General features: G+C 34.3%; 1 protein-coding gene across 1 annotated transcript in view; it reads left to right on the forward strand.

Annotated features, from left to right (window-relative positions):
• Window positions 1-24,575, forward strand: part of RIMS1 (regulating synaptic membrane exocytosis 1) — a 914,410-nt gene that overhangs the window by 626,290 nt on the left and 263,545 nt on the right. The window contains exon 5 of the mRNA XM_050786418.1: window positions 2,073-2,084. Within this exon, the coding sequence (XP_050642375.1) occupies window positions 2,073-2,084 (12 nt within the window). The remainder of the gene's footprint in view (window positions 1-2,072; window positions 2,085-24,575) is intronic.

The following is a 24,575-nucleotide window of genomic DNA, read 5'->3' on the forward strand; positions in this document are numbered from 1 at the left end:
TTATCATATTCTCTAAAATAGTACAGTATAATTATTTATAGGGAAATCTGAGTTTTCCTTAATAGAGATCTGCAGCTTAATGTAGAACAGTTACAAGTATGTAGCTAATGAATTCCCAGTGTTTCTGTAAAGAATTTGTCATATTATCTAATCATTAATACATTATAATATAATACAAGGTCATGTTTAAAAATAACATGAAATCTTTAAGCCCTCTTGATATTTCTCTAATTTGCATATTACAGTTAAATTTAAAACAAATCTCCCAATAAACATTATATTCTTTAGTAGTCTAGTTGAGTTATAAGTCAGATATTCTAAAATTTATTCCAATGGACTTAAGACACTGAGTATCATGTATCTATCTATCTATCTATCTATCTATCTATCTATCTATCTATTTTTTTTTTTCTTGAGACAGAGTCTTGCTCTGTCACCCAGGCTGGAGTGCAGTGGTGCTCAGCTCACTGTAAACTCCACCTCCCGGATTGAAGTGATTCTCCCACCTCAGCCTCCCGAGTAGCTGGGATTACAGGTGCCCGCCACCACACTTGGCTAATTTTTGTATTTTTAGTAGACACAGAGTTTCACCATGTTGACCAGGCTGGTTTCAAACTCCTGACTTCAGGTGATGCGTCTGTCTTGGCCTCCCAAAGGGCTGGGATTACAGGTGTGAGCCATTGTGCCTGGCTGATCGATATATCTTATACTTTAAGACGAGACTGTTACTATCTCTGTGGCTTTAGGAAGATAATGAACTTCTCTGAACAGTTTCTTTACTATGAAAACTAGATAGTAATATTTACCTTGTAAGGTTATGAAATTTTAATAAAAATAATTAAAATCTAGATCTTTATGATATGTATATTTAATCTTTCTTTAGGGTCCCATTCTTACGACTGCATAAGTTTTATTTTCCTCTCCTAATAGTGATTTGTTACAAGCCATCCTCATATGCCACCTTACAGGCTTTCTAAAATAAGCTTGGGTAGTAAGGTTGTATCTGGCACATAGAAAGTATGTAAGATCTATTTGTTAACTTCCCCTTCTATAGTGCTCTTTAATACACTATTTTGAAATACATTCTTACAGGTAAAACTTGGAGGCAACATCAAAATATTTAACAACCCATGTGGTAAGGACACTGTTCAGTCTGAAAAGATGCTGGCAGTGAACAATGAGGTGCAGATCAGCTGAGTGCTAGTGCTGGCTAAGCACCCACAACTGTTAAATGCTTTTAACTTCCCATTAGAGCTTTGAGACAAGTCAATAGCAATACAGTTAATGATTGATATATTAAAGTCATCAGGTCTTAAAAAGGAGAGGGTGTTTAAAGAAAATTGACCTAGGAGGTACTTACGCTTTGGAGAGGACACTCAGGCCCCGTATAGTTCATCTTTACTAAACCCAACCAATCTTCGAAAAAATATTTAAAGGAACAAAATAAAAGAAAGCACACATCTTAAGATATTTCAATTGGAACACAAGACAAAAACATTGTATACAGTTGTTTTTTTTCTATAACATAAATGTTGAAATGTGTAGCACAAATAAGTATTGCCGGTGGAATAGTTTATAGTCAAAATAGTTAGCATATTTCTCTTCCCATTTTTATTTATTACAAACATTTCTCATTCTTAGATTTTCCCAAGTTATGACTCTCAATATTTTAACAATAATTTGACAAAATTATTCATACAATTTTATGCATTTTAATAAAATATTTTTCAATAACAGGTAGACTACATGTGGTAGTGAATTAACCTTCTTTATGAAGAATATTTTAAATCTAGATTTACTAATCCAAGTTCTAAAATTTTAGGAAATTATTCTGCCTAACTCATATCTAACGTATAGCAGGACCCATAATATGGGCATTTTCAATGAAGGATTGAACAATGACTAATTTTTAGGGAGAGTAAACATTTACTTTTCAAAATTGTTGTGCTTTAGTACTTTGAAGAAACACATAATTGTTTTCTTAAAGCCAATTTATTAATACATGGCTCAATTTTGTTTTTCTCTTCTTTTTCTTCTTTCTCTACCCTGCTTCCTTGGATGCTTTCCCAAAGGAGGACAAAGTGGTTAGAATCCATACTTTCTTTTCTAATATTTGTTCTTGTATTGTTGTGAACTTTATTAAGTGAATGTTGCACCTAGTGTTGTGAATAACTATATTTCACAAAGAAATTATATTCTAGAAAGAGCTCATTTCCAGTTCTCATGAAAAAAAATGAACATTTAAGACTATTACAGAGTTTGATATTAATAGATGAAGTCTGGATAGTTTGAGTTCATGATGACAGTGAAATTTTAATATAATTTATATCATTGCAAGCTCATTTATCTGCTTAACTCTGAGTTTTGATGATTATTCCAACTACTTTCAGAAACAATAAATTCTAATGGGCTCTACCATTTTCAGCATGCAAAGGCAGGTGATTTGAAACTTTATTGTGGAAGGAATGGAAAGCACTTAGTAGAGGGAATGGATCAAATGCAAGTAAAGAGGCCAAAGTATAATCGTTTTTCTATAGAACACAAGTAGCAGAGTTGTCATATTGAACCACATTTTGCCTTTTTCTTCTCTCCTGTGCATATGAATAACTTGTTAGGAGAGTAAAAGGTCACTTTTAACTCTTATCAGCTGTAGAAACCACAGAGGCTGTTTGTGCCTGGGAAGATAGGCTCCAAGTAGACTCTTCAGTCAGCCTTTCCTTGCTATACATACTATACACCTTCATTTGGTGTAAATTACAACTTCCTCACAGCTCATTAATCTACGAATATGAGACTGAGACAATGAGTATTTCAGGTTCAATATATCAACTGAGCTGCCTTTGTTCAAAAATTGTATAGCTTATGTGATACCCTGCAGTGCATAATTAGCAAGCATGACATTAAATTGAACATTAATCTGTGTTTTTAAACTTATGCTAGTATATGCTCATCAATTTTTTCTATGAAAAAGAAATAGAGTTGAAAAATCATATAGGGTAATCTATTTTTGCTACTTATTTTTGCCTGTGCCATTGATTGTATGTGGGATAATTTTAGGGGATATTATTATAATGCCAATTTTATCAATATTATTACTTTGGATGAGTCTACAGTCAAAACGTGGGTAATTTTAAGTTCCTTTTAAAGAGTAAAAGTATAAGTAAATAATGCTGACATTTAGGCAGATTTGGTGATGAAATTTAAACTGCTGCCCTGTAGGACTGGCCAAACTCACTATCCCTTTGACAGCACTTCCCATAATGGTAGGTTATTTGTGCTTGTTATGATTATAGTGTAATGAGAATACAGGTGGGTTTTGTAGACTCAGACTAAAAATAGAGTGGAAAGACCTGTAAAATATAATCACTTTCAATTATTTTCTTCACTTTGGTTAGAATGCATACATCTATCACTTTATTTTTAAGTACTCTGTCATAATTTCTTTAAAAACCATTTTAGCCTATTGAAGGAGTTCAATGAATGACCTTTCTAGCCAAGGGAAACTGAAGCCACATTTTGTCTTAGCCATGTTAAAGAGCATAACTGACTATTAAATGAAATATTTCATTGCCGGTTCTTTCCCTATTCCTCTGATATCTTTTATTTTTTAGTAGAGAAATCATAATTTATATGTGTGTGGTGTTGGCATGGGTGGAAAGAGAAGAGAGATAAGGGTGAATAAAACTTTTCTAAAGGTAATCTTCATCTTGATCAATATAATAATAATAAATTCTACTTGATCTGTTAAATTGGTGAAGAGCTGTGATTAAAATAAAGGAGTATGTGATATGAAGTCCTAAGAATAGCTAATTTATAAATATTTCCTTTGTTAAGTCCAGCAAAAGTATTGTCATATTTTCCATATCAGCAATATTTTATTTTAAAACTTCATCCTCAGCCTAAATCATATCTAATAATAATTTGGAAGATTTTGTGTTTACTTGTAAAGAAAATTGCTGTCATAAAGAATGACTTTGTAATGGACATATGTAATGGTTGATAAAAGAAAATGATGTTGTCAAGTACATACTCTCATTGGCAAAATTATGATTATATTTTTTACTTCATTAAAAGCCCTCCTTGAAGCCTAAATATATAGCAATACTGTAAAATTTCCCATAGCCTGTTTAAACTACTTTTATCTTTGTTTTACTATTTGGTGGCAGAGGATTGAATTTAGATAGCTCCCTTGATAATACTTAACACTTTGCTGCTGCTAAGCCAACTGAATTGAGTCCTGCAAATTTAATTCCTTGGGGATTTCCCGTAAATTTTCATCACTATTTTTTTTTTTAGTAGGGACGATTTGTTGATGACTATAGCAACTAAAATGAACTTGCTATGTTTCTAGTTAATCTATATTTTCAGAAAGAAAGTGTCAGGTTTTATAAGTTAAGATTATTCTACAATAAATGTTAGCATTACTCTGAAAAACAGAACCTTACTATTTTCTTATTCTTTCAAAATATGAAAGCTGAACATACCTACCTTTTAAGTGTCACATATACAAAATAATTTTTATATCAAAGTAATAACAAGGCACTAAATTGACAAAGTTAAAATTTTCCAACTAGTTTTTCATAACTATCCATTGATGTTTAAGACATCATACTAAATGATATGTTAGTAAATAAATATGATTTTATAGAAAGATTATAAAAGGTGGGAATTGGCTTGGATGGAACAGGATGTTGGCTTGAATGGTACAGTGCCAACTGAATTTGAAGCTGGCTGTATTATAAGGTGATGTCTGTGGGATGGTTGATTCTTAACAGCTTAAAAAACATTACTCTCAGACTCAACTCTTTAAATATCAAAGTGATGATTTGTTTTTTCTCTGGCTAGCATTAAAGGCAACAAAGAATAATAACCATTTTTAAAATGATTTGCATGATTGCATTAAATATTTATTCTTATTATGAAAAGTCTTCTCAGAGTTATCCATATTTAGCTCTTGGCATGATGAAGCATATGATTCTAATTTACAACCTTCAATCTTTTGAAAAAGTTATTGTAAGAGTTTGCCTGGACCCACTTTTATGTTTTCTTCTTTTCATCTGAAAGTTTTGATAGATTTCTCTGACAAAAGTTCTCTTTGAAATTCTTCCCAGAAAAATAACATAAGTCTGTATAGAAAGTTTATAAATATAGATAAATATATCAATAAGAAAAGTTTAGAATATATCAAGAGAACTTTCATTTGGCAGTTCGGGTGATTAAATTTCACAAGTTGTCTGGTTTTGCTGAGCTTATCCTAGAGAGGAATAAAACATCACATTGCAGAAACTTTTATGGAAGATAATTCAGGAAGCTGTGAATTTTTTATTACAAATCTATTTTTGAAATTTGCTAGCCTGTTTTTGAGATTTGCTAGCCTGTTTTAACATCTTGCATTCAGCATTACTATTCTTTAAACTTCATATGATTATTGCATATTGTGTACTATTGCATATTATCAAAGTCCTGGTTAGTCTTGGTTTTGTACCATCCTGCATCATCTTTTAGTACAGTTATAACATCTGTTTCAATAAATTATAATTTTTCAAATCAGTATTAAATAAGGATTCACAGTAGGACTATGGGAGCTGCTCAAGGGTATAGAAAAGTAGCCTTTTCTAGTATAAGGAAAGGGCTATGGTAGAAACAACTTCCACAAAGCTAAGGACTATGGACAAAATTCTTGATATTTTGGTGAACATACATTGTCAAATCTTATGTTTATGTATCTAGGAGTGGAATTACTGGGTCACATGAAAACTCTATGTTTATCCTTTTGCGAAACTGCCAAATTTTCCCGAAGCAGCTGCATAGCAGTAAATGGGGGTTTCAATTTCTCCACGTTTGTCAATGTTTGTTACTGTCTTTTTGATTAGGAGCCATCATACTGCATGGAAATGAAGTAGTATCTCATTATGGTTATCATAAAACTTCTTTTAGCCAAAATTATCAAACTTGTTTGATATCTCCCATGATTTGGTTTGTGTGAACTTTTATTAATACATAAAAATGCTTCTAGGTTACCAATTTCTTGAGAATGAGATTTTTAAGGACATAGTCAAAGTATTAGAAATTCGGTGTTTTCTTCTCTGGGGATTCTTTATTTCTCTAAATTAGAATTATATAGGTACTTATTAATATGTATAAGTCAATCTGAACAGGAACTCTGAAATTTAAGGTAACTTGGAATTTAATATCTGTCTGTCTGGACTAACTATCCCTAGGATGAAAAGTAAGAGATTTTTATGACCAGTTGAAATGACTAATTTTTAAGCTCACAAAGAGAACTAGCAGTTTCAGTTTTACCTCTCAGCCATAGGTCCAAGATTAACAGTGAAACTTAAGTGCCTACTTTAAAAGGCTATTCTTTCATGGTGCATAATGTATTTTCTCTAGTGAGTTTTCAGTAGCATTCAAACAGGGGCACATAAATACTGACAACCAGATTTTCTGTCATCTGCCACCCAACTTTCAATATACGCCTCATACCTGCCATCCAACAGATTTCATGGGCAGGGAGCCCCTGACCACTCCACTGCAGTTACCTATAATGGAGCTTCTGAACCATAGAGCTGGAAGTGGGGATAAGAAATGTTGGTAGCTGTTCATTCTGGGACTGATACTGTAGTCTTTGAGAACTGGGGAGAGAGAGAGAGCCCATGCACTTGGCTGTACCTACCAAGAATATAATTTCCATCTTGAGCATGGAGCAGAGAAGAAAGGAAGCTGGTTGTGGCTCAAGTCTCTTGGTGTTCTTATAAACATTTAGTAGAGTTTCTTGAATAAATGTTTCTACATTTGCTGTATACACTTCAGACAATTTTCAGATACTTTAAATGGCTGTTTTTAAAAAAATAATAATAATTTTTATTAGTTATAGTGGTTTTGCTGGGAAGAAGGATCTGCAGAGGTCCTTACATTACCAGTCTGGAGCTACACAAATAGACTTTTCATAGTTTTGTGTTAATTCATCCATGCACTTATTTATTTATTGAGTTATTTACTTTTGAGAAAGGGTCTCACTCTATCACGCAGACTAGAGTGGCCGTGGCACAATCACAGTTCATGGCAACCTAAACCTCCCAGGCTCAAACCGTCTTTTCACCTCAGCCTTCTGAACAGCTAGGACCACAGGTGTGCCTGGCTAATTTTTAAAAAAACTTTTTTAAAGTTTTGTAGTTATAGGGACTTCCTGTGTTTCCCATGCTGGTCTCAAACTCCTGGGCTCAAGTGATACTCCTGCTTTGGCCTCCCAAAGTACTGGAATTACAAGTGTGAGCCACCACACCAGCCTTTTTATTCATTTTTTTATTCATTTATTTATTCATTTGTTGGCTTGCTGTCATCAGTAGTCTCATATATAATTATTTTTATTTCAAAATTACTATCTCATTGTTTTCAATAAATGCATTTTGCCTGGTAATTCATGCCAAGATGCTCTCTTTCTGTTCATTTTAATATAAGTTATTTGTATTCAAGAAAATTCAATTGCATTTCATCACTAAGCTTACCTTTGTTTAATCAAGCAGCCACTAATATTAATTATTATAATTAAGAGTAAAGTCTATTCCTTGGGTTACATGAACTCATTCATTTATTCATTCATTCAGGGACTTTTAATTTAATTTTATTAAGATTACATTAGGTTAAATGGTTAATACGCAACATAGATAAACACCTTCTTTTGCAAGTTTATTATTTAATAAATTCAGCTTAAAATGTGTATCTGTATGCATATGTATACTTATCGTATGACTATAATGCTATATTGATGCATAATAATTTTATGGAATGTTGTATTAAGGAATAAATAGAATTCCCTCAAATTTCCCCTTAGTGTTCGGGATGACAACTGTCTAGTAATTCATCCAACACCCCACCAAACCTTTTAGTGCCAAAAGCATCTTGTGCCGATTGGCTTTTAAGCCACAAACCTACTAGACTATGACTCTTCCTCGTATTCTATTTATTAAAGCAGTTTTGAAGATATTTTTCAAATATGGGAAAATATGTTCTAAATTTATTAGTTTTGCAGTTACTTTAAAAACTTTAAAAGTATGTTCTAAATCTTGTAATCACAACTTGAAATTAGATATGTAGATCTTAAAAAATCCTTGTTTTTATTTATGGCCTTACTAAGGCATTTAACAAATACATTTATTCATTGGCTAATTTATTTTGTTTTTGTATGTATATGTATATATGCAATAGTTTTTTCATACATAAGCTTCAACAGCAAATGTTTTGTTTTCAGAAAGTAATCCATTTGAATCACTTTATAATTGTGGAAAAATAATTTTGTGCATTTAATTTATGAACATCTTTATTATAAAAGACTTAATTTTTATAAAAATCAATCAAGTATTTTCATTGACCAATAAAGTGCTGTTACAGCAAATTATATGGGAAAGAGTAGAAAACTAAATCTTTCATGGAGAAAATAATATGCCTCATGACTCTTCAACTACTTCTGCGGAATTTGAAAATGTCCATGTCTTTTAAACTACATAGAAACACAGAAGACCAACAATGTCAGTCATTGAGCCAATGTGCAGTTATAATGTTTTTCAACACAAGCTAAAACAGGAATGACAATCACAAGGAGAAGATGCACTTGACAGACAGTATCAGAGAAGTTTCTAGGTAGGGCAGTAAGTCAAGCCTCAGATTGGTAGTTGGGATTTTTCTTGTTTTGTTTGTTGCTGTTTTTATTGTTTGTTTGTTTATTTTAATTTTAGACATGGTTAAAACTTGCATCACGGCCGGGCACCGTGGCTCACGCCTGTAATCCCAGCACTTTGGGAGGCCGAGGTGGGCGGATCACAGGGTCAGGAGATCGAGACCATCCTGGCTAAGACGGTGAAACCCCGTCTCTACTGAAAATACAAAAATTAGCTGGGCATGGTGGGTGCCTGTAGTCCCAGCTGCTGGGGAGGCTGAGGCAGGAGAATGGTGCGAACCCGGGAGGTGGAGCTTGCAGTGAGCCTAGATTGCACCACTGCACTCCAGCCTGGGCAACAGAACGAGACTCTACCTCAAAAAATAAATAAATAAATAAAAATAAAACTTGTATTACTTTTTACAATGACTTTGTTAAATTATGTGTCAGACTAGTGTATGATTGTTCCCCATAAAAAATATATCCCTCTACACACTGCTTTAAATGTGTCCCAGAGATTCTGGTATGTTGTGTCTTCGTTCTCATTGGTTTCAAAGAACATCTTTATTTCTGCCTTCATTTTGTTACGTACCCAGTAGTCATTCAGGAGCAGGTTGTTCATTTTCCATGTAGTTGGGTGATTTTGAGTGAGTTTCTTAATCCTGAGTTCTAGTTTGATTGCACTGTGGTCTGAGAGACAGTTTGTTATAATTTCTGTTCTTTTACATTTGTTGAGGAGTGCTTTACTTCCAACTATGTGGCCAATTTTGGAATAAGTGTGATGTGGTGCTGAGAAGAATGTATATTCTGTTGATTTGGGGTGGAGAGTTCTGTATGTCTATTAGGTCCACTTGGTGCAGAGCTGAGTTCAATTCCTGGATATCCTTGTTAACTTTCTGTCTCGTTGATCTGTCTAATGTTGACAGTGGGGTGTTAAAGTCTCCCATTATTGTTGTGTGGGAGTCTAAGTCTCTTTGTAAGTCTCTAAGGACTTGCTTTATGAGCCTGGGTGCTCCTGTATTGGGTGCATATATATTTAGGATAGTTAACTCTTCTTGTTGAAGTGATCCCTTTACCATTACGTAATGGCCTTCTTTGTCTCTTTTGATCTTTGTTGGTTTATAGTCTGTTTCATCAGAGACTAGGATTGCAACCCCTGCCTTTTTTTGTTTTCCATTTGCTTGGTAGATCTTCCTCCATCCCTTTATTTTGAGCCTATGTGTGTCTCTGCACATGAGATGGGTCTCCTGAATAAAGCACACTGATGGGTCTTGATTCTTTATCCAGTTTGCCAGTCTGTGTCTTTTAATTGGAGCATTTAGTCCATTTACATTTAAGGGTAATATTTTTATGTGTGAATTTGATCCTGTCATTACGATGTTAGCTGGTTATTTTTCTCATTAGTTAATGCAGTTTCTTCCTAGCATAGATGGTCTTTACATTTTGTCATGCTTTTGCAGTGGCTGGTACCTGTTGTTCCTTTCCATGTTTAGTGCTTCCTTCAGGAGTTCTTGTAGGGCAGGCCTGGTGGTGACAAAATCTCTCAGCATTTGCTTGTCTGTAAAGGATTTTATTTATCCTTCACTTATGAAACTTAGTTTGGCTGGATATGAAATTCTGGGTTGAAAATTCTTTTCTTTAAGAATGTTGAATATCGGCCCCCACTCTCTTCTGGCTTATAGAGTTTCTGCTGAGAGATCTGCTGTTAGTCTGACATAGTGTTGGAAGTTCTGGCCAGGGCAATCAGGCAGGAGAAAGAAATAAAGGGTATTCAGTTAAGAAAAGAGGAAGTCAAATTGTCCCTGTTTGCAGATGACATGATTGTATATTTAGAAAAGCCCGTCATCTCAGCCCAAAATCTCCTTAAGCTGATAAGCAACTTATGGAATCAAAAAAGAACCTGCATTGCCAAGACAATCCTTAGCCAAAAGAACAAAGCTGGAGGCATAATGCTGCCTGACTTCAAACTATGTTACAAGGCTACAGTAACCAAAACAGCATGGTACTGGTACCAAAACAGAGATATATACCAATGGAACAGAAAAGAGCCCTCAGAAATAATACCACACATCTACAACCATCTGATCTTTGACAAAACTGACAAAAACAAGAAATGGGGAAAGGATTCCCTATTTAATAAATGGTGCTGGGAAAACTGGCTGGCCATAATTAAATGAGAGAAGAAATAGGTTCATTTCAATTCTGACATATTATATGTATATTAAATGTTAATAGTGTAGTTGCAGTAAATCATTCTTAGAAACTAATGTTTATTAGGCATGTCTTTCTCAAACACTAGATTGATCACAAGGCCTAATTCCTGTGGTGTTTATATCAGAGATTCCACAACAGCCTTAGCATTTGCTCGTATCAGCCCAGTTCCATTCTGGTTTTTTTTGTTTGTTTGTTTGTTTGTTTTTGGTTTTGTTTTGTTTTTTTCAGACAGGGTCTCATTCTGTTGCAGGGCTCACTGCAGCCTTGACTTCCCTGGGCTTAGGCTGTCATCCTACCTCAACCTTCTCTAACTGGGACTGAAGTGAATCTCCTGTAGCTGAGACTGACGTGGCTGAGGCCATCTTGGCTTCCTGCAGCTAGGACTACAGGTGCCCACCACCACACTTGGCTAATTTTGTGTGCATGTGTGTGTGGAGACTGGGGTTTTACCATGTTGCCCAGGCTGGTTTGGAATTGTGGGCTCCTGCCTCTGCCTCCCAAAGCACTAGGATTTCAGTTGTAAGCCACTGGGCGTTGCCCAGTTCCATTGTTTTTAATTGTTATTCTTTGACCACATCATCACCGCTGAACTATTTTAAGAAACAAAACAATACTGTCACCTAACTTAGTATTTCATTTCTATTATGTACCAGGATCATATGTTCTCTTATTTTTTATTTAAAGTTCTCTCTTTTCATGGAGATTGAGGAAACAAAAGATTATCCTCCTGTCCTCACTGTGGGTTAACTACAAGTAAATGTATCTCATTTTTCCCTATCTATATTTGATCCGATTTTTCCTCTATCTTTGAAATTTTAAAACTAAAGTTTCAGTTTTTAGTGAAGAGTAAAAGTTGTGATCATAAGATTAATTTGTGGATATGGTATATAAAAGGCAATAGGGAGTGTCTAAAATAAAGAAATTGTATATTAGCACTTCTTATGTTTCCACCTCAAAACTATTCTTTAAAAAGCAAAGTAATTTTGATGAGTCTGTTTTGGATGTCTTTAATGTTTCTTTGTATTCAAGATAAAAGAAAAAAAAATGTTTAAAGACATAGATAATTGGCAGTGTCTTATTAAAGTTGCTTAGTTCTTTGTGTGTTCTTTTGATCTGTAGGCATGCCTTTCTTTAGCCTTGATCATTGTTTCTCACCTATCTACTTTGACCTCTCCTTTCTATTACCCAATGTATGTTGAATTATCTGTACCTACCTTCTCATACTTTTTCTCATCATCTTCACCACCTTTCATTAGTAATATTTTTCAAAATCTCAAAGCTACGCTTACATGATTATTCATCCAGGTAAATTTGAATGATCTGAAAACAAAATTTTGTGATATCATGTTGTCCTGTTTTCATGGAAAAAATGTCTTCTCATAACCCCTTACAAATATGAATTGCAGTTTTCTTTTTAATGTAATTTTCCCAAATTCTTATAATACTGTATAATATGGCCGTTTCTCAGAGAAACATTTGCTCTGATTCCTCAGTAAAGTTCCAGTTTTTTGAGTTTTCATCCATTGGTTCGTTTTTGGAATTTTATGTTGATCTTCTTCTAAATTTTAGTTTTAGATAAAGAGGAGAGTTTTACTTTTCTATGAGTCCCATCTGTCCATTTTTTGAAAAGTCTATGAATGAGGCAACGAGTAGGATGCCAGGTAGCAGGGAGTTCAGGGCGGGGTTTCTGGGAGAGGTCTCTCTCTGGGCCACTCCCACTCTAGCATTCCTAGTCTGCATTCCTTTGGTAGCGTCCTCAGTACTGTTCAGGGGATTCAGATTTCTTTCCCTCCAACTGTCCCATGGATCACACTTGTCTCCAGCCTCTGGAGGTACCTCTGAACTTCCAAGTATCTATAACAGAGTTCTAATTGTCCTAGTAAATAGTGAGACCACCAAAGAGGCTTCAGCCTGGTAGCCAAATATATTAGCAGATGTTTAATAAGCATCTCAAATTTAACATGTAAAACCCAATCCCTGCTTTAGCTCTCCAAACCTGCTTATTTCGGCCTTCTTCATTGCAGTAAATGACTAATACATCATTAAAGTTAACAAAACTAAAAACTTTGGAATCCTCCTGGCCTTTCTTCCCTCCGCATCTAATTCATCAGGAATTTGGCTCTGTCTTCAAAATATATCCACAATGCAACCTCCTCTTACCACCTCCACTTTCGTCAAACTGGTTCAAGACACCTTCTAGTCTGGTTTATTGCATTGAACCCCTAATTGACCTTTCCTCCTCAACACCTCATCTTCCACCCCACTCCCAAAGACAAATCTGAGTGAGAATAATTGTTTGAATGTGTAAACCAGACCATACCATGTACATCTCTGCTCAGAACCCTCCAGTGGCTTCCCGTCTCATCCAAAGTGAAAGCAAAGACACTACAATTATACCCAACACCCTGCATCATCTGTACTCTACACATACACACATCATCTCCTGTCACTGTCCTACCTGCCTGCTACCTTCTGCTCACTGTGTTCTTCCTGGTCCTAGTGCATACTAAACAAAACCCTGCCTCAGGCTCCTAGCATAACTCTTTTTTTTCCTGGAACATTATTCCCACTTCTCACTCCCAAACTCTCTTCAGGTCTCTGTTCAAACATTACCTTATCAAAGAGGCCCACTATAATTACTCCATATAAAATTATAGCCACAGCCCAACCATAGAACATCCTTTCTTTTTACCATGTTTGATTTTTCTCCATAGTACTTCACCCTGTGAAATACATATCTATCTATTTCTTTGTTCATTGCCAGCTCTGTAGAAAAGGGGGACCTTAACTTTGTAGTATTCTCAGTGCCAGCAACCTTGCCTGGCACAGGTAGGCACTTGAAATATGTGATGAATGTTGAGAAGTGTTTGACTTCTGAGTTTGTGGAGTCAGCTTCATGTTACTGGGGCAAAGTATCACCTCTCAATTGGCACAATCCCTCTACCTTGAGAATTCCAACAGGCAAAGCCCTGCTGTACCTGGTATGCTATATTTGAAATGGAAAGGTAATGAAATAAATGAAATTTGCAGCCACAGGGCAGTGTGCAGAGTCATGGTATAGTTATTAAAGGCTTTTTCTGCCCTTACCCACTACACCTCCCGTTTGGTCTGTCCTTACTCTAGGATCATGTGTCATTTAATTTAGGGATCTCTGGAGAAAACCTGTTTACTTCAAAGGTTTCCCTTCATCTGTCTTGGATCGTGGATTGACCATTGTTTTACTAGGCTTGATTCTCATCTCCATAACTTCCAAAATTTTCTCAAGGTTTCTACTTTATTAATGATATCCATCCTTGTGTCATGGAATATGTCTAGATTTTATTCTTATTTTTATACTTACATAGCATTTGAAAGATTAGGAAATTGTGTTTTTGAACTGAAACTCTGTTGAGTAATTTTGATAAATTTGAACTTTTGGAAAAATAATGGAAGGCCTTGAATAGAGTAGTAGCCCTCTGCCAATTGAATAACTTCTAGCTTTTATGTTGACATTCTACATGATTAATTTTTAAACTTTCTTTTGAATTCTAGAATAAGCAGCAAAAAATAATTAAAAATTCCTTTTTTGGTAAATATATTCAAATATTACTTTAGTACTTTTATTTTCTTTCTAATAAACCCCAAGTGTTTTTTCCTCTTTAATTCTTAATATTTTCAACTCTCACTGGGCTGACCATGCATTCGTGAAATTCAATGAGTTTGTATCCTAGTGACTGCAATGGGAAAATACACACCAAAAATGCAAATGATATTGAAATATCAGAGAAAAATATAGAATTCTCAATTAGTGGTTGGTCCTATGCAATAAATGCTGTATGCAAGCCACTTTTTAATCATTTCACTCTTTGCCCTAAAACACATTAAAAGACACAAATAATGTAATCTATAGTATATTCATTTTTTAATAATGGGACTGTTTTATGAACTATAATTATGTCAAACATCAAATGAACATTGAGTAATGATTCTCTAGTGCATCTTGAAATTATTTTAAAGAGAAAAAGGTTTCAGTTGTAGAAACTCATTGTTGAACTGTAGCTACTTTGTCATTGGTGAAGTAAGATATTGTGATGATAAGAGAAAATGAGGAAATTAGAATTTGACTTGACACAATGTAGTAAATGTAAGTCAGTCAAAAATATACTTTTATAATTTTTTTTTAAATTTGTGTATTATTTTAAATGTATACAGAGTAGTTTCTAATATGCATTATTTCATGGAATTTTATTCACACTGGAGTCATATTAGTTATTACAGGCAAAATACTTTATAGGTATATAAGAAAAGTGAGGCCATAGAAGTTTAGTGATTTTCTATACATCATAAAGTTGACAGCATGTGGTTGAAAATCCAGGGCACTTATGTCAGAGCTCTTAAATAAGATCATTTGATCATCATTTATGTCAAGACAAATTCTTGTTATAAAAATTTTATGCGAGAAAATTTTTGCAATCTACTCATCTGACAAAGGGCTAATATCCAGAACCTACAAAGAACTCAAACAAATTTACAAGAAAAAAACAAACAACCCCATCAAAAAGTGGGCAAAGGATATGGACAGACATTTCTCAAAAGAAGACATTCATACAGCCAACAGACACATGAAAAAATGCTCATCATCACTGGCCATCAGAGAAATGCAAATCAAAACCACAATGAGATACCATCTCACACCAGTTAGAATGGCGATCATTAAAAAGTCAGGAAACAACAGGTGCTGGAGAGGATGTGGAGAAATAGGAACACTTTTACACTGTTGGTGGGATTGTAAACTAGTTCAACCATTATGGAAAACAGTATGGCGATTCCTCAAGGATCTAGAACTAGATGTACCATATGACCCAGCCATCCCATTACTGGGTATATACCCAAAGGATTATAAATTATGCTGCTATAAAGACACATGCACACGTATGTTTATTGCAGCACTATTCACAATAGCAAAGACTTGGAATCAACCCAAATGTCCATCAGTGACAGATTGGATTAAGAAAATGTGGCACATATACACCATGGAATACTATGCAGCCATCAAAAAGGATGAGTTTGAGTCCTTTGTAGGGACTTGGATGCAGCTGGAATCCATCATTCTTAGCAAACTATCACAAGAACAGAAAACCAAACACCGCATGTTCTCACTCATAGGTGGGAACTGAACAATGCGATCACTCGGACTCAGGAAGGGGAACATCACACACCGGGGCCTATCATGGGGAGGGGGGGGGGGAGGGGGGAGGGGGGAGGGATTGCATTGGGAGTTATACCTGATGTAAATGACGAGTTGATGGGTGCAGCACAGCAACATGGCACAAGTATACATATGTAACAAACCTGCACGTTATGCACATGTACCCTACAACTTAAAGTATAATAATAATAAATAAATTAAAAAATAAAAAAATAAAAAATAAAAATAAAAAAAATTGAAAAACTTAAAAAAAAATTTTATGCGTATATATTTTAAAGGAAATATCAAAATTTTTTTTGTTAATTCCTTCACTTTGCTGTTTGCCTGGGTGACATGAGCCATGCTTAATTTCCATGGTGCTTTTGCTCGGTGTTTATAGTGCTGCAAGTATAGTAAACACTCAGTGAACTTTGAATGAATGAGTGAATGAATGGCAGTTCTCTATACCTTTTTTTCCTTAATTAAGTTGTTTCGAAACTCCAATGTTTGAAACTATAAAACATAATTTTGTATTTTGGGATATCTGTATCCTAAAATAAAATCATTAGAACTGTACTTAGCTATTGTTGTGGAGCTGTCTCATCAAACCTATCATCTCTGGCTTTGAATTCTCTATTCAGATTTTATGGTATGAGAGGGATGTTTGGTCTTCTTCCTCACACAAAGTTCTAGAAGATACTTGAGTTGAGCAGAATAAAAAGAGGCTCCCACAAGCTCTTTTGTTTAACCATGTCCAAATATGAATTGCCTACTGAACAGTGCATATATGATAAGTGGAAACAGATAGATTTTAATGTTTTGGACCATTCACTCAAATATTTCAAGTAATCCAGTTGCTGTTTCATGAATGCTTCTTAATCTTACACTTCTTGGTCAGTGATTTATTATTAATTAGAATGTATTACTTAAATTCATACCTTTGATTGGCATATGAGTTTGATTACAGACATTGAATTTTCTTAGACATACCTAAAATAGCACATTTTTAACAAAGCACAGTATTATTAGAAACTGATTTCATCCATTACTTTAATTCACATTTTTATTAGAAAGAGCATCTATTTAGAATTCTGTGACCTAAATACATAATGTATATAGTATTTTTGCTCTCCTTCTTATGTCAATCAAATGTACAGTGTCAAGTTGATGAATTTACAAAGCGATTAAATTTGTTACCTATATTTGAGATTGCCTTTATCTAGATTTGTCAATACTCTGTAAGAATTTCTTCCCACTTAGACTTTTGGTTAATGCATTAGAAAGTATTTGAGTAAATAAAATATTCTAAAATAATATTATTCCATAATAAGTTACTGTATGTTTTTGTGATTTTTAGAGGCTTTTGCCGGTGTTATTTTTGCTTTTAAATTTCAGGAAGCTAAAACTTTGTAACAAATTTTACCATGAGAATTGGATATAGCAAATAACTAATGTCCTACATCTCTCTCAACTGTAGGGTTAATACTATTTAATGTAGGATATATATGGAAAAATCACAGCTGAAGGTTCATTTGTATCCTTTAGTTCTTTTTTTTCATATCTTTTATTTCTTATATTAAGATGCTTTCATTCGAACCCAACTTTTTTTTTGTTTGCATTCACAGAAACCTTCAAAAATATCTTTAAAATATTTCATTTGAAATTGTGATACAGATGTAAATGTACATGTTTAAACATATTTTAGAACTAGAGACTATGGCTAGCAGGAATAATTCTTACTGACAGAATATAAATATGTAATTACTGTATATTTTTGTTTAGGAATAGTATACATCTTTTCTATTCCTACTTGATGTATTTCTTGTGATATTGCTGAAATGACCAGTGAGGCAGTCTGGACTAGAGTGAGAAGCACTGCAATGAATGCTAGAGAATCTGAATTTAGTCACAATCTAACCTGTCTTCTAAATATTGGCAACTCACTTGAAGTATCTCTTCCTCAACTCTTACACAGAAAAATAGGCAGTGCCCAACACTATTTCTCTTACTGCTTGGCTTAGACCATGGGGATCTTTATTAGGTTGGTAACAAGAGTCATCAAGATGTATCAGTACAGATGTTGGAGGAAGGGATGTTGTCACATCAGAAACTAATTCTGAGTGGGAGTCAAGGTGTACAAAAAGGAGATGAAAGAGAGCTAGCCCAGAGACCATTGTTAGAATCCAAGAAAACTGGAAGTAGACTGAAGACAGTTTTGCTGTGTAGTGTTTCATATAAATGTAACACAGGATTCAGTTCCACAAATTTATGCTCACATGATTTACTCTTTCAAATCCCCACTTACGTACATTTAGGCAATTATTTAATCTTCTTAATTTCCCTACTTTATAGAGGTCTGCAAACTTTTTCCATAAAGGACAAAAGAGTAAATATCTTAGGCTTTGTGAGCTTTACAGTCTCAGTTACAACTATTCACATTTGTCTTTATGCCTATATATAGTCATAGATAATACAAATAGATGTGGCTATGATCCAATAAATTACATATGGAAACTGAAATTTTATGTAATTTTTATGTGTCATGAAATATCAATTTTTAAATTTCTTCTCTCACCATTAAAAATATAATAGCTATTAATTTCAAAACATTACCATTGAAAATATTACCAATGGCAGAGGCAGACATTTTTTGGACTAATATTTATTGAGCACATAATATTGTTACAGTGTTCTCAGTTGTAAGTGTGTGTGTATCATAAATTCATGTGTTTTTATTTAATCGTCATGACAACCTTATTAATATCTCCATGTGAGAGATGAGAAAATTGAGTCACAGCACAATTGCTCCAGGTCATGTTTGATTTGCTCTATGCTTCTCTTGGAGAATTCCGTTCCTCTTATCTGGTCACTTTAAACTCTAAGCCAGTGCATATACATCTTCTGAGGGGCTTGTTTAAAGGCAGATTTGTTGGTGTCACTCCCAGAAATTTTAATTCAGTAAGTTTTGAATGGGGCTAAAAAATCTGCATTTCTAATAATCTTTCTCTTAGTTCCTGAGCCATACAAAATGGATGGCAGGCAGAATTTGGCCTGTAGGTCATAAGTTTCTGACCCCTCTTTAGTACAATAGCTCTTTCTTCTGATCAGTACTGTCAATCAGTCCTAAGTGGAACAAAAGAAGCAGTAAGAATGTTCTGTAAGTATCTGTTAAGTCCATTTGTTCTCTGGTATAGTTGAAATCTATTGTTTCTATGTTGACTTTCTCTCTTGATCTATCTAGTCCTGTCAGTGGAATATTAAAGCCTCTCACTATTATCGTTCTCATCAGCCCATGTAACATTCTCCAAGACAGACAAAAACAAGTCTAAATAAGTTTAAGAAAATCAAAATCATATCAAGTATCTTCTCAGACCACAGTGGAATAAAACTGGAAATCAACTCTAAAAGGAACCCTCAAAACTATAGAAATACATGGAAATTAAATAATATACTCTTGAAAATTATTTTTAGGTTAACAATGAAATGAAGATGCAAGTTAAAAAATTCTTTGAAATGAATGGTAGTAGTAACACAACTTATCAAAACCTCTGGGATTCGGCAAAAGCAATGTTAAGAGGAAAGTTCATAGCGTTAAATGCCTACATCAAAAAGTCTGAAATAGCTCAAACAGACAACCTAATGTCACATCTCAAGGAACTAGAGAAACAAGAGTAAACTCAACCCAAACCTAACAGAAGAAAAGAAATAACAAAGATCAGAGCAAAACTAAATGAAATTGAAATAAAATAATACAAAAGAGAAATGAAAGTAAAAATCAGTTATTTAAAAGATACACAAAATCAATAGATCGCTGGTAAGATTAACCAACAAAAGAAGGAAGAAGATCCGAATATGCTCAATTAGAAACAAAACTGGAGATATTATGATTGATACCACAAAAATACGAAAGATCATTCAAAGCTACTATAAAAACCTTTATGCACACAAACTAGAAAATCTAGAAGAGATGGATACATTCCTGGAAATATACAACACTTCTAGATTAAATCAGGAAGACACAGAAACCCAGAACAGATCAATAACAAGATTTGGTTATGGGAGGCTTTATCCACTGATTCTCCCTATTTTATTTTATTTTTTTCAGTAATTAAAAAAAAAATGCGAATAAGTAAAAGTCCAGGGCCAGATGGATTCACAGCTGAATTCTATCACTCAAAGAATTGATACGAATATTATTGAAACTATTCCAAAAAAATATAGAAAGATGGAATCCTCCCTAAATCATTCTATGAAGCCAGTATTACCCTAATACCAAAACCATGAAAGGACATAACAAAGAAAGGAAACTACAGACTGATATTCCTGATGAACATGGAATAGATGCAAAAATCTCCAACAAAATACTAGCTAACTAAATCCAACAGCATATCAAAAAGATAATACATCATGATCAAGTGGGTTTCATACCAGGTATGCAGGGATGTTTTCACATAAGCAAGTCGATAAATGTGATACATCACATAAACAGAAGTAAAACAAAAATCATATGATTACCTCAATAGATGTACAAAAAGTATTTGACAAAATCCAGCATCCCTTTACTATAAAAATTCTCAACAAAATAGTTATAAAAGGGACCTCATTCAAAGTAATAAAAGCCATATATGATAGACCCACAGCAAACATACTGAATGGGGGAAAAGTTGAAAGCATTTCTCCTGAGAGCTGAAACAAGACAAGGATACCCACTTTTACCACTTCCATTCAGCATAGTACTGGAAGTCCTGGCCAGACCAATTGGACAAGAAAAAGAAATAAAAGACATTAAAATTGGGAAAGAGGAAGTCAAACAGTTGCTGTTCACCATTGATATGATTGTATACCTAAAAAACCTTAAAGACTCATCCATAAAGCTCCTAGATCTTGTAAACGAATTCAGTAAAGTCGCAGGGTACAAAAATCAATGTACACGAATCAGTAACACTGCTACACACCAACGACTGAGCTGAGAATCAAATCAAGACCTCAGTCACTTTCACAATAGCTGCAAATATTTATAAAATACTTAGGAATATACTTAACTGAGCAGTTGAAACACCTGTACAAGGAAAAGTGCAAAATGCTGCTAAAAAATAATAGATGACACAAGAAAACAGAAATACATCCCATGCTCATGGATGAGTAGAATCAATATTGTGAAAATGACCATAGTACCCAAAGCAATCTACATATTTAGGACAATTCCCATCAAAATACCATCATCATTCTTCACAGAACTAGAAAATATAGTTCTAAAATTTATATGGAACCAAAAAAGAGCCTGAATAGCCAAAGCAACACTTAGAAAAGAGAACAAATCTGGAGGGATCACATTACCGAACTTCAAATTATATTACAAGGCTATAGTTACCAAAACAGCATGGTACTGGTATAAAAATAGGCACCTACACCAGTGGAACATAATAGAGAACCAAGACATAAAGCCAAATACTTACAGCCAACTGATCTTTAACAAAGCATACAAGAACAAAAATTGGGGAAAGGACACCCTATTCAATAAACAGTGCTGGGAAAATTGACAAGCCACATGTAGAAGAATGAAACTGGATCCTCACCTCTTACCTTAAACAAAAATCAGCTCGAGATGAATCGAGACTTCAATCTAAGACCTGAAACCATAAATATTCTGGAAGATAACATTGGAAAAACTCTTCTAGACATTAGCTTAGGCAAAAAATTCATGACTAAGACCCCAAAAGCAAATGCAACAAAAACAGTAATAAATAAAATGGGACCTAATTAAACTGAAAAGCTTCTGCACACCAAAAGAAATAATCAGCAGAGTAAGCAGACAACCCACAAAATGGGAGAAGAGCTTCACAAACTATGCATTCAACAAAGGACTAATATCCTGAATCTACAAGGAACGCAAACAAATCAACAAGAAAAAAAAATAATTCCATCAAAAAGTGGGCAAAGAACATGAATAGACAATTCTCAAAAGAAGATATACAAGTGGCAAACAAATATATGAAAAAATGCACAACATCACTGATTATCAGGAAAATGTAAATTAAAACCACAATGAGATACCACCTGCAAGAATGGCTATAATTAAAAAGTTTAAAAAAAAAAAAAAGATGGTGACCTGGATGTGGTGAAAAGGGAGCAGTGCTACACTGCTGGTAAGAAGGTAAACTAGTACAACAACTATGGAAAACAGTTTGGAGATTCCGTAAACAACTAAAAGTTGAACCACCATATGATTCAGCAGTCCCACTACTGGGTATCTAGCCAAAGGAAAAAAGTCATTATGTGAAAAAGATAAATACACATGCATAATTTTGAAAATGAAGATCCAAAGTTCCTTCTCAAAGCTTCTGTGTATTCATGTTTTGTAAATTTGCTTATATCAGAGAAGAAACACCCATCCCAATGTGTATTTCTCCGCTACCAGAGGATTTTTCCATATATTTTGGTGCATAGAAATGGTATTATTGACGTTATATTTTATATTTGTCTCTTTTCAGCAAAAGAAAAGTATCAGGTAGTTTTTAATTTGAGAGCTTGAATTTACTTCACCAACTATAGCTGCATTAACACCAGTACATGCTGTGTTTTTTTTTTTTTTTTCTCCTTGTGTGTTTTGTGTCACTTGTGTATATTCCACTGAAATGTATTCTGTTTTTCAACTTTTAGGGATATAAACTGTGCAGTGTACATAAAGTTATTTAAATTATCTTAATTGATTTTCGTTAACTTAATTATGTTTTAAGAGTTTATTTTGTGAGGCCAGCCAGGAATTCAGTCTCAGTAATCATTGAAATTTAGTCCTCCAGTTCTCCCAGGACCTCAGAGATGTACCTTATATAGACACTATCAAAGCACTGTAAAGGCCCTTCCAGTCATCAAGTCTACACTGGCTACTACAGACACTCTCCACAGGTTCTATGCCCTACTTGATGCATGGCTATCTTTGATGAAGCTGAGTCCCTGTTCCTCTGGTACAGCTTTTGGGGAAAATATAATTAAAAATAAAATCTTCCAACCCAGAAATCTTCTTCATGAAGGTAGTGGAGAAAGAAAACACTTTTTTGTTGAATAAGCATTAAGCCAAAATGTGATGCCTATCACAGGCAATCTGCTGAGATTGCAGAGACAGAAATAAATCTCACCCTTACATACAACCAAGTAGATACAACCCATTCCATACATGTTCTCAAGATTAAAAATAACTAGTCCTCTAGTAAGACTTGGCAGCAGCGTTTAGCGCACATAGTTTGCCCTAAATTGGTAATTTGGGTGAATTGGTAACTATCTGTGTTAGGGAATTGGCTTCGTCCAAAGGGAAAATAAGCTTCTCCTATCCTTACGACAAGAGGTTGTTTGGCAACATGGAGCAAGGTGCCTGCTGAAGTTAGATCCCTACAATTCCACACAAACCTAAAGAGGGGCGCTATCTTCCTGGATGATTGCATTTCAAACAGATGGCTCCAGGTCCTTAAAAAAGACAATACTGGGTCATAAAGCTGGCAAAAGGCTTATTTAACCTTAAAAAAGGATGCACATCTATTTCAAAGGACAGAGAAAATTTAAATTAAATGCTCCAAGGAAACCAGAGAAGGAGGGAGTACTTTCACTTACTTTTAAGAAGGAAAACTGTCTCCTCCTCTCCTCTCCACTTCCTTCTCCTCCCCTCCTGCTTCTTGTCCCTTAAAAAAATAAATAAATAAATAAATAAAAATAAAATTGTATTTGCCCTTATGGAGCTTCCCTACACCCAGAACACAGCCATCCTCTTAAAGGTGTTACCACATTCCCAGGACATTACCAGCTAACCATGAGTGAGTCTCTGCTGTCCCCTAGGCTGCCAGCCTCCAGTTTCTTCAAGACTGGGGAATCTTCCAGAATTTCTCTCTTAAAATTCACAATGTGTTTGCTATTGTACAGAAAAATAAGAAGTCCCTGAGACAAATAAATCAAGAATATTCTGTCTGATTTGAATGTGACTTTAAAAATCCAGGAACAACAAACAGAGATTAATATCTTAAATTACTTTCCACCACACCACCATCATTACTTTTACTCCTTAAGTATGTTTGAAATAAACCAAACTGACCAGATTTTATTAAATACAACAATTTTTTTGTGTGGAAGTATTTCTTCTTTCTGTAGCCTTAGTACCATATACATCATTGAGGTGTTAATTTCCTTTGTGAGAATAATACTCATCTTTAATATTCCCACCTTGTATACAGTAATTCCAGATCATTTTATGACATTAAATCAACTCATTAGAATCTGTAACATAGCATAATTATTGTTCCCATTTCATTACTGCCTTTAACAAATTTTACATCTGTTTCCTCCACATTTGAATTTTTCCCTTCAAAATTGTTTTTAATATGCTCTGTTAGCTCTTCTGGATTCCAGGAAGCCTGTGTCTTTTAATTGGTCTTGCCCTAAAATTATGTTTGAAAATTTAAACTGGTGACAAGTTTACATGTGGTTAAAGAACCATTTATATTGATCTATCCTTATGAAATACTATCTGTGAAGCATCATAATATTCCATAA

This window comes from Macaca thibetana, chromosome 4 (assembly GCF_024542745.1).
Source record: "Macaca thibetana thibetana isolate TM-01 chromosome 4, ASM2454274v1, whole genome shotgun sequence".
NCBI lineage: Eukaryota > Metazoa > Chordata > Mammalia > Primates > Cercopithecidae > Macaca > Macaca thibetana.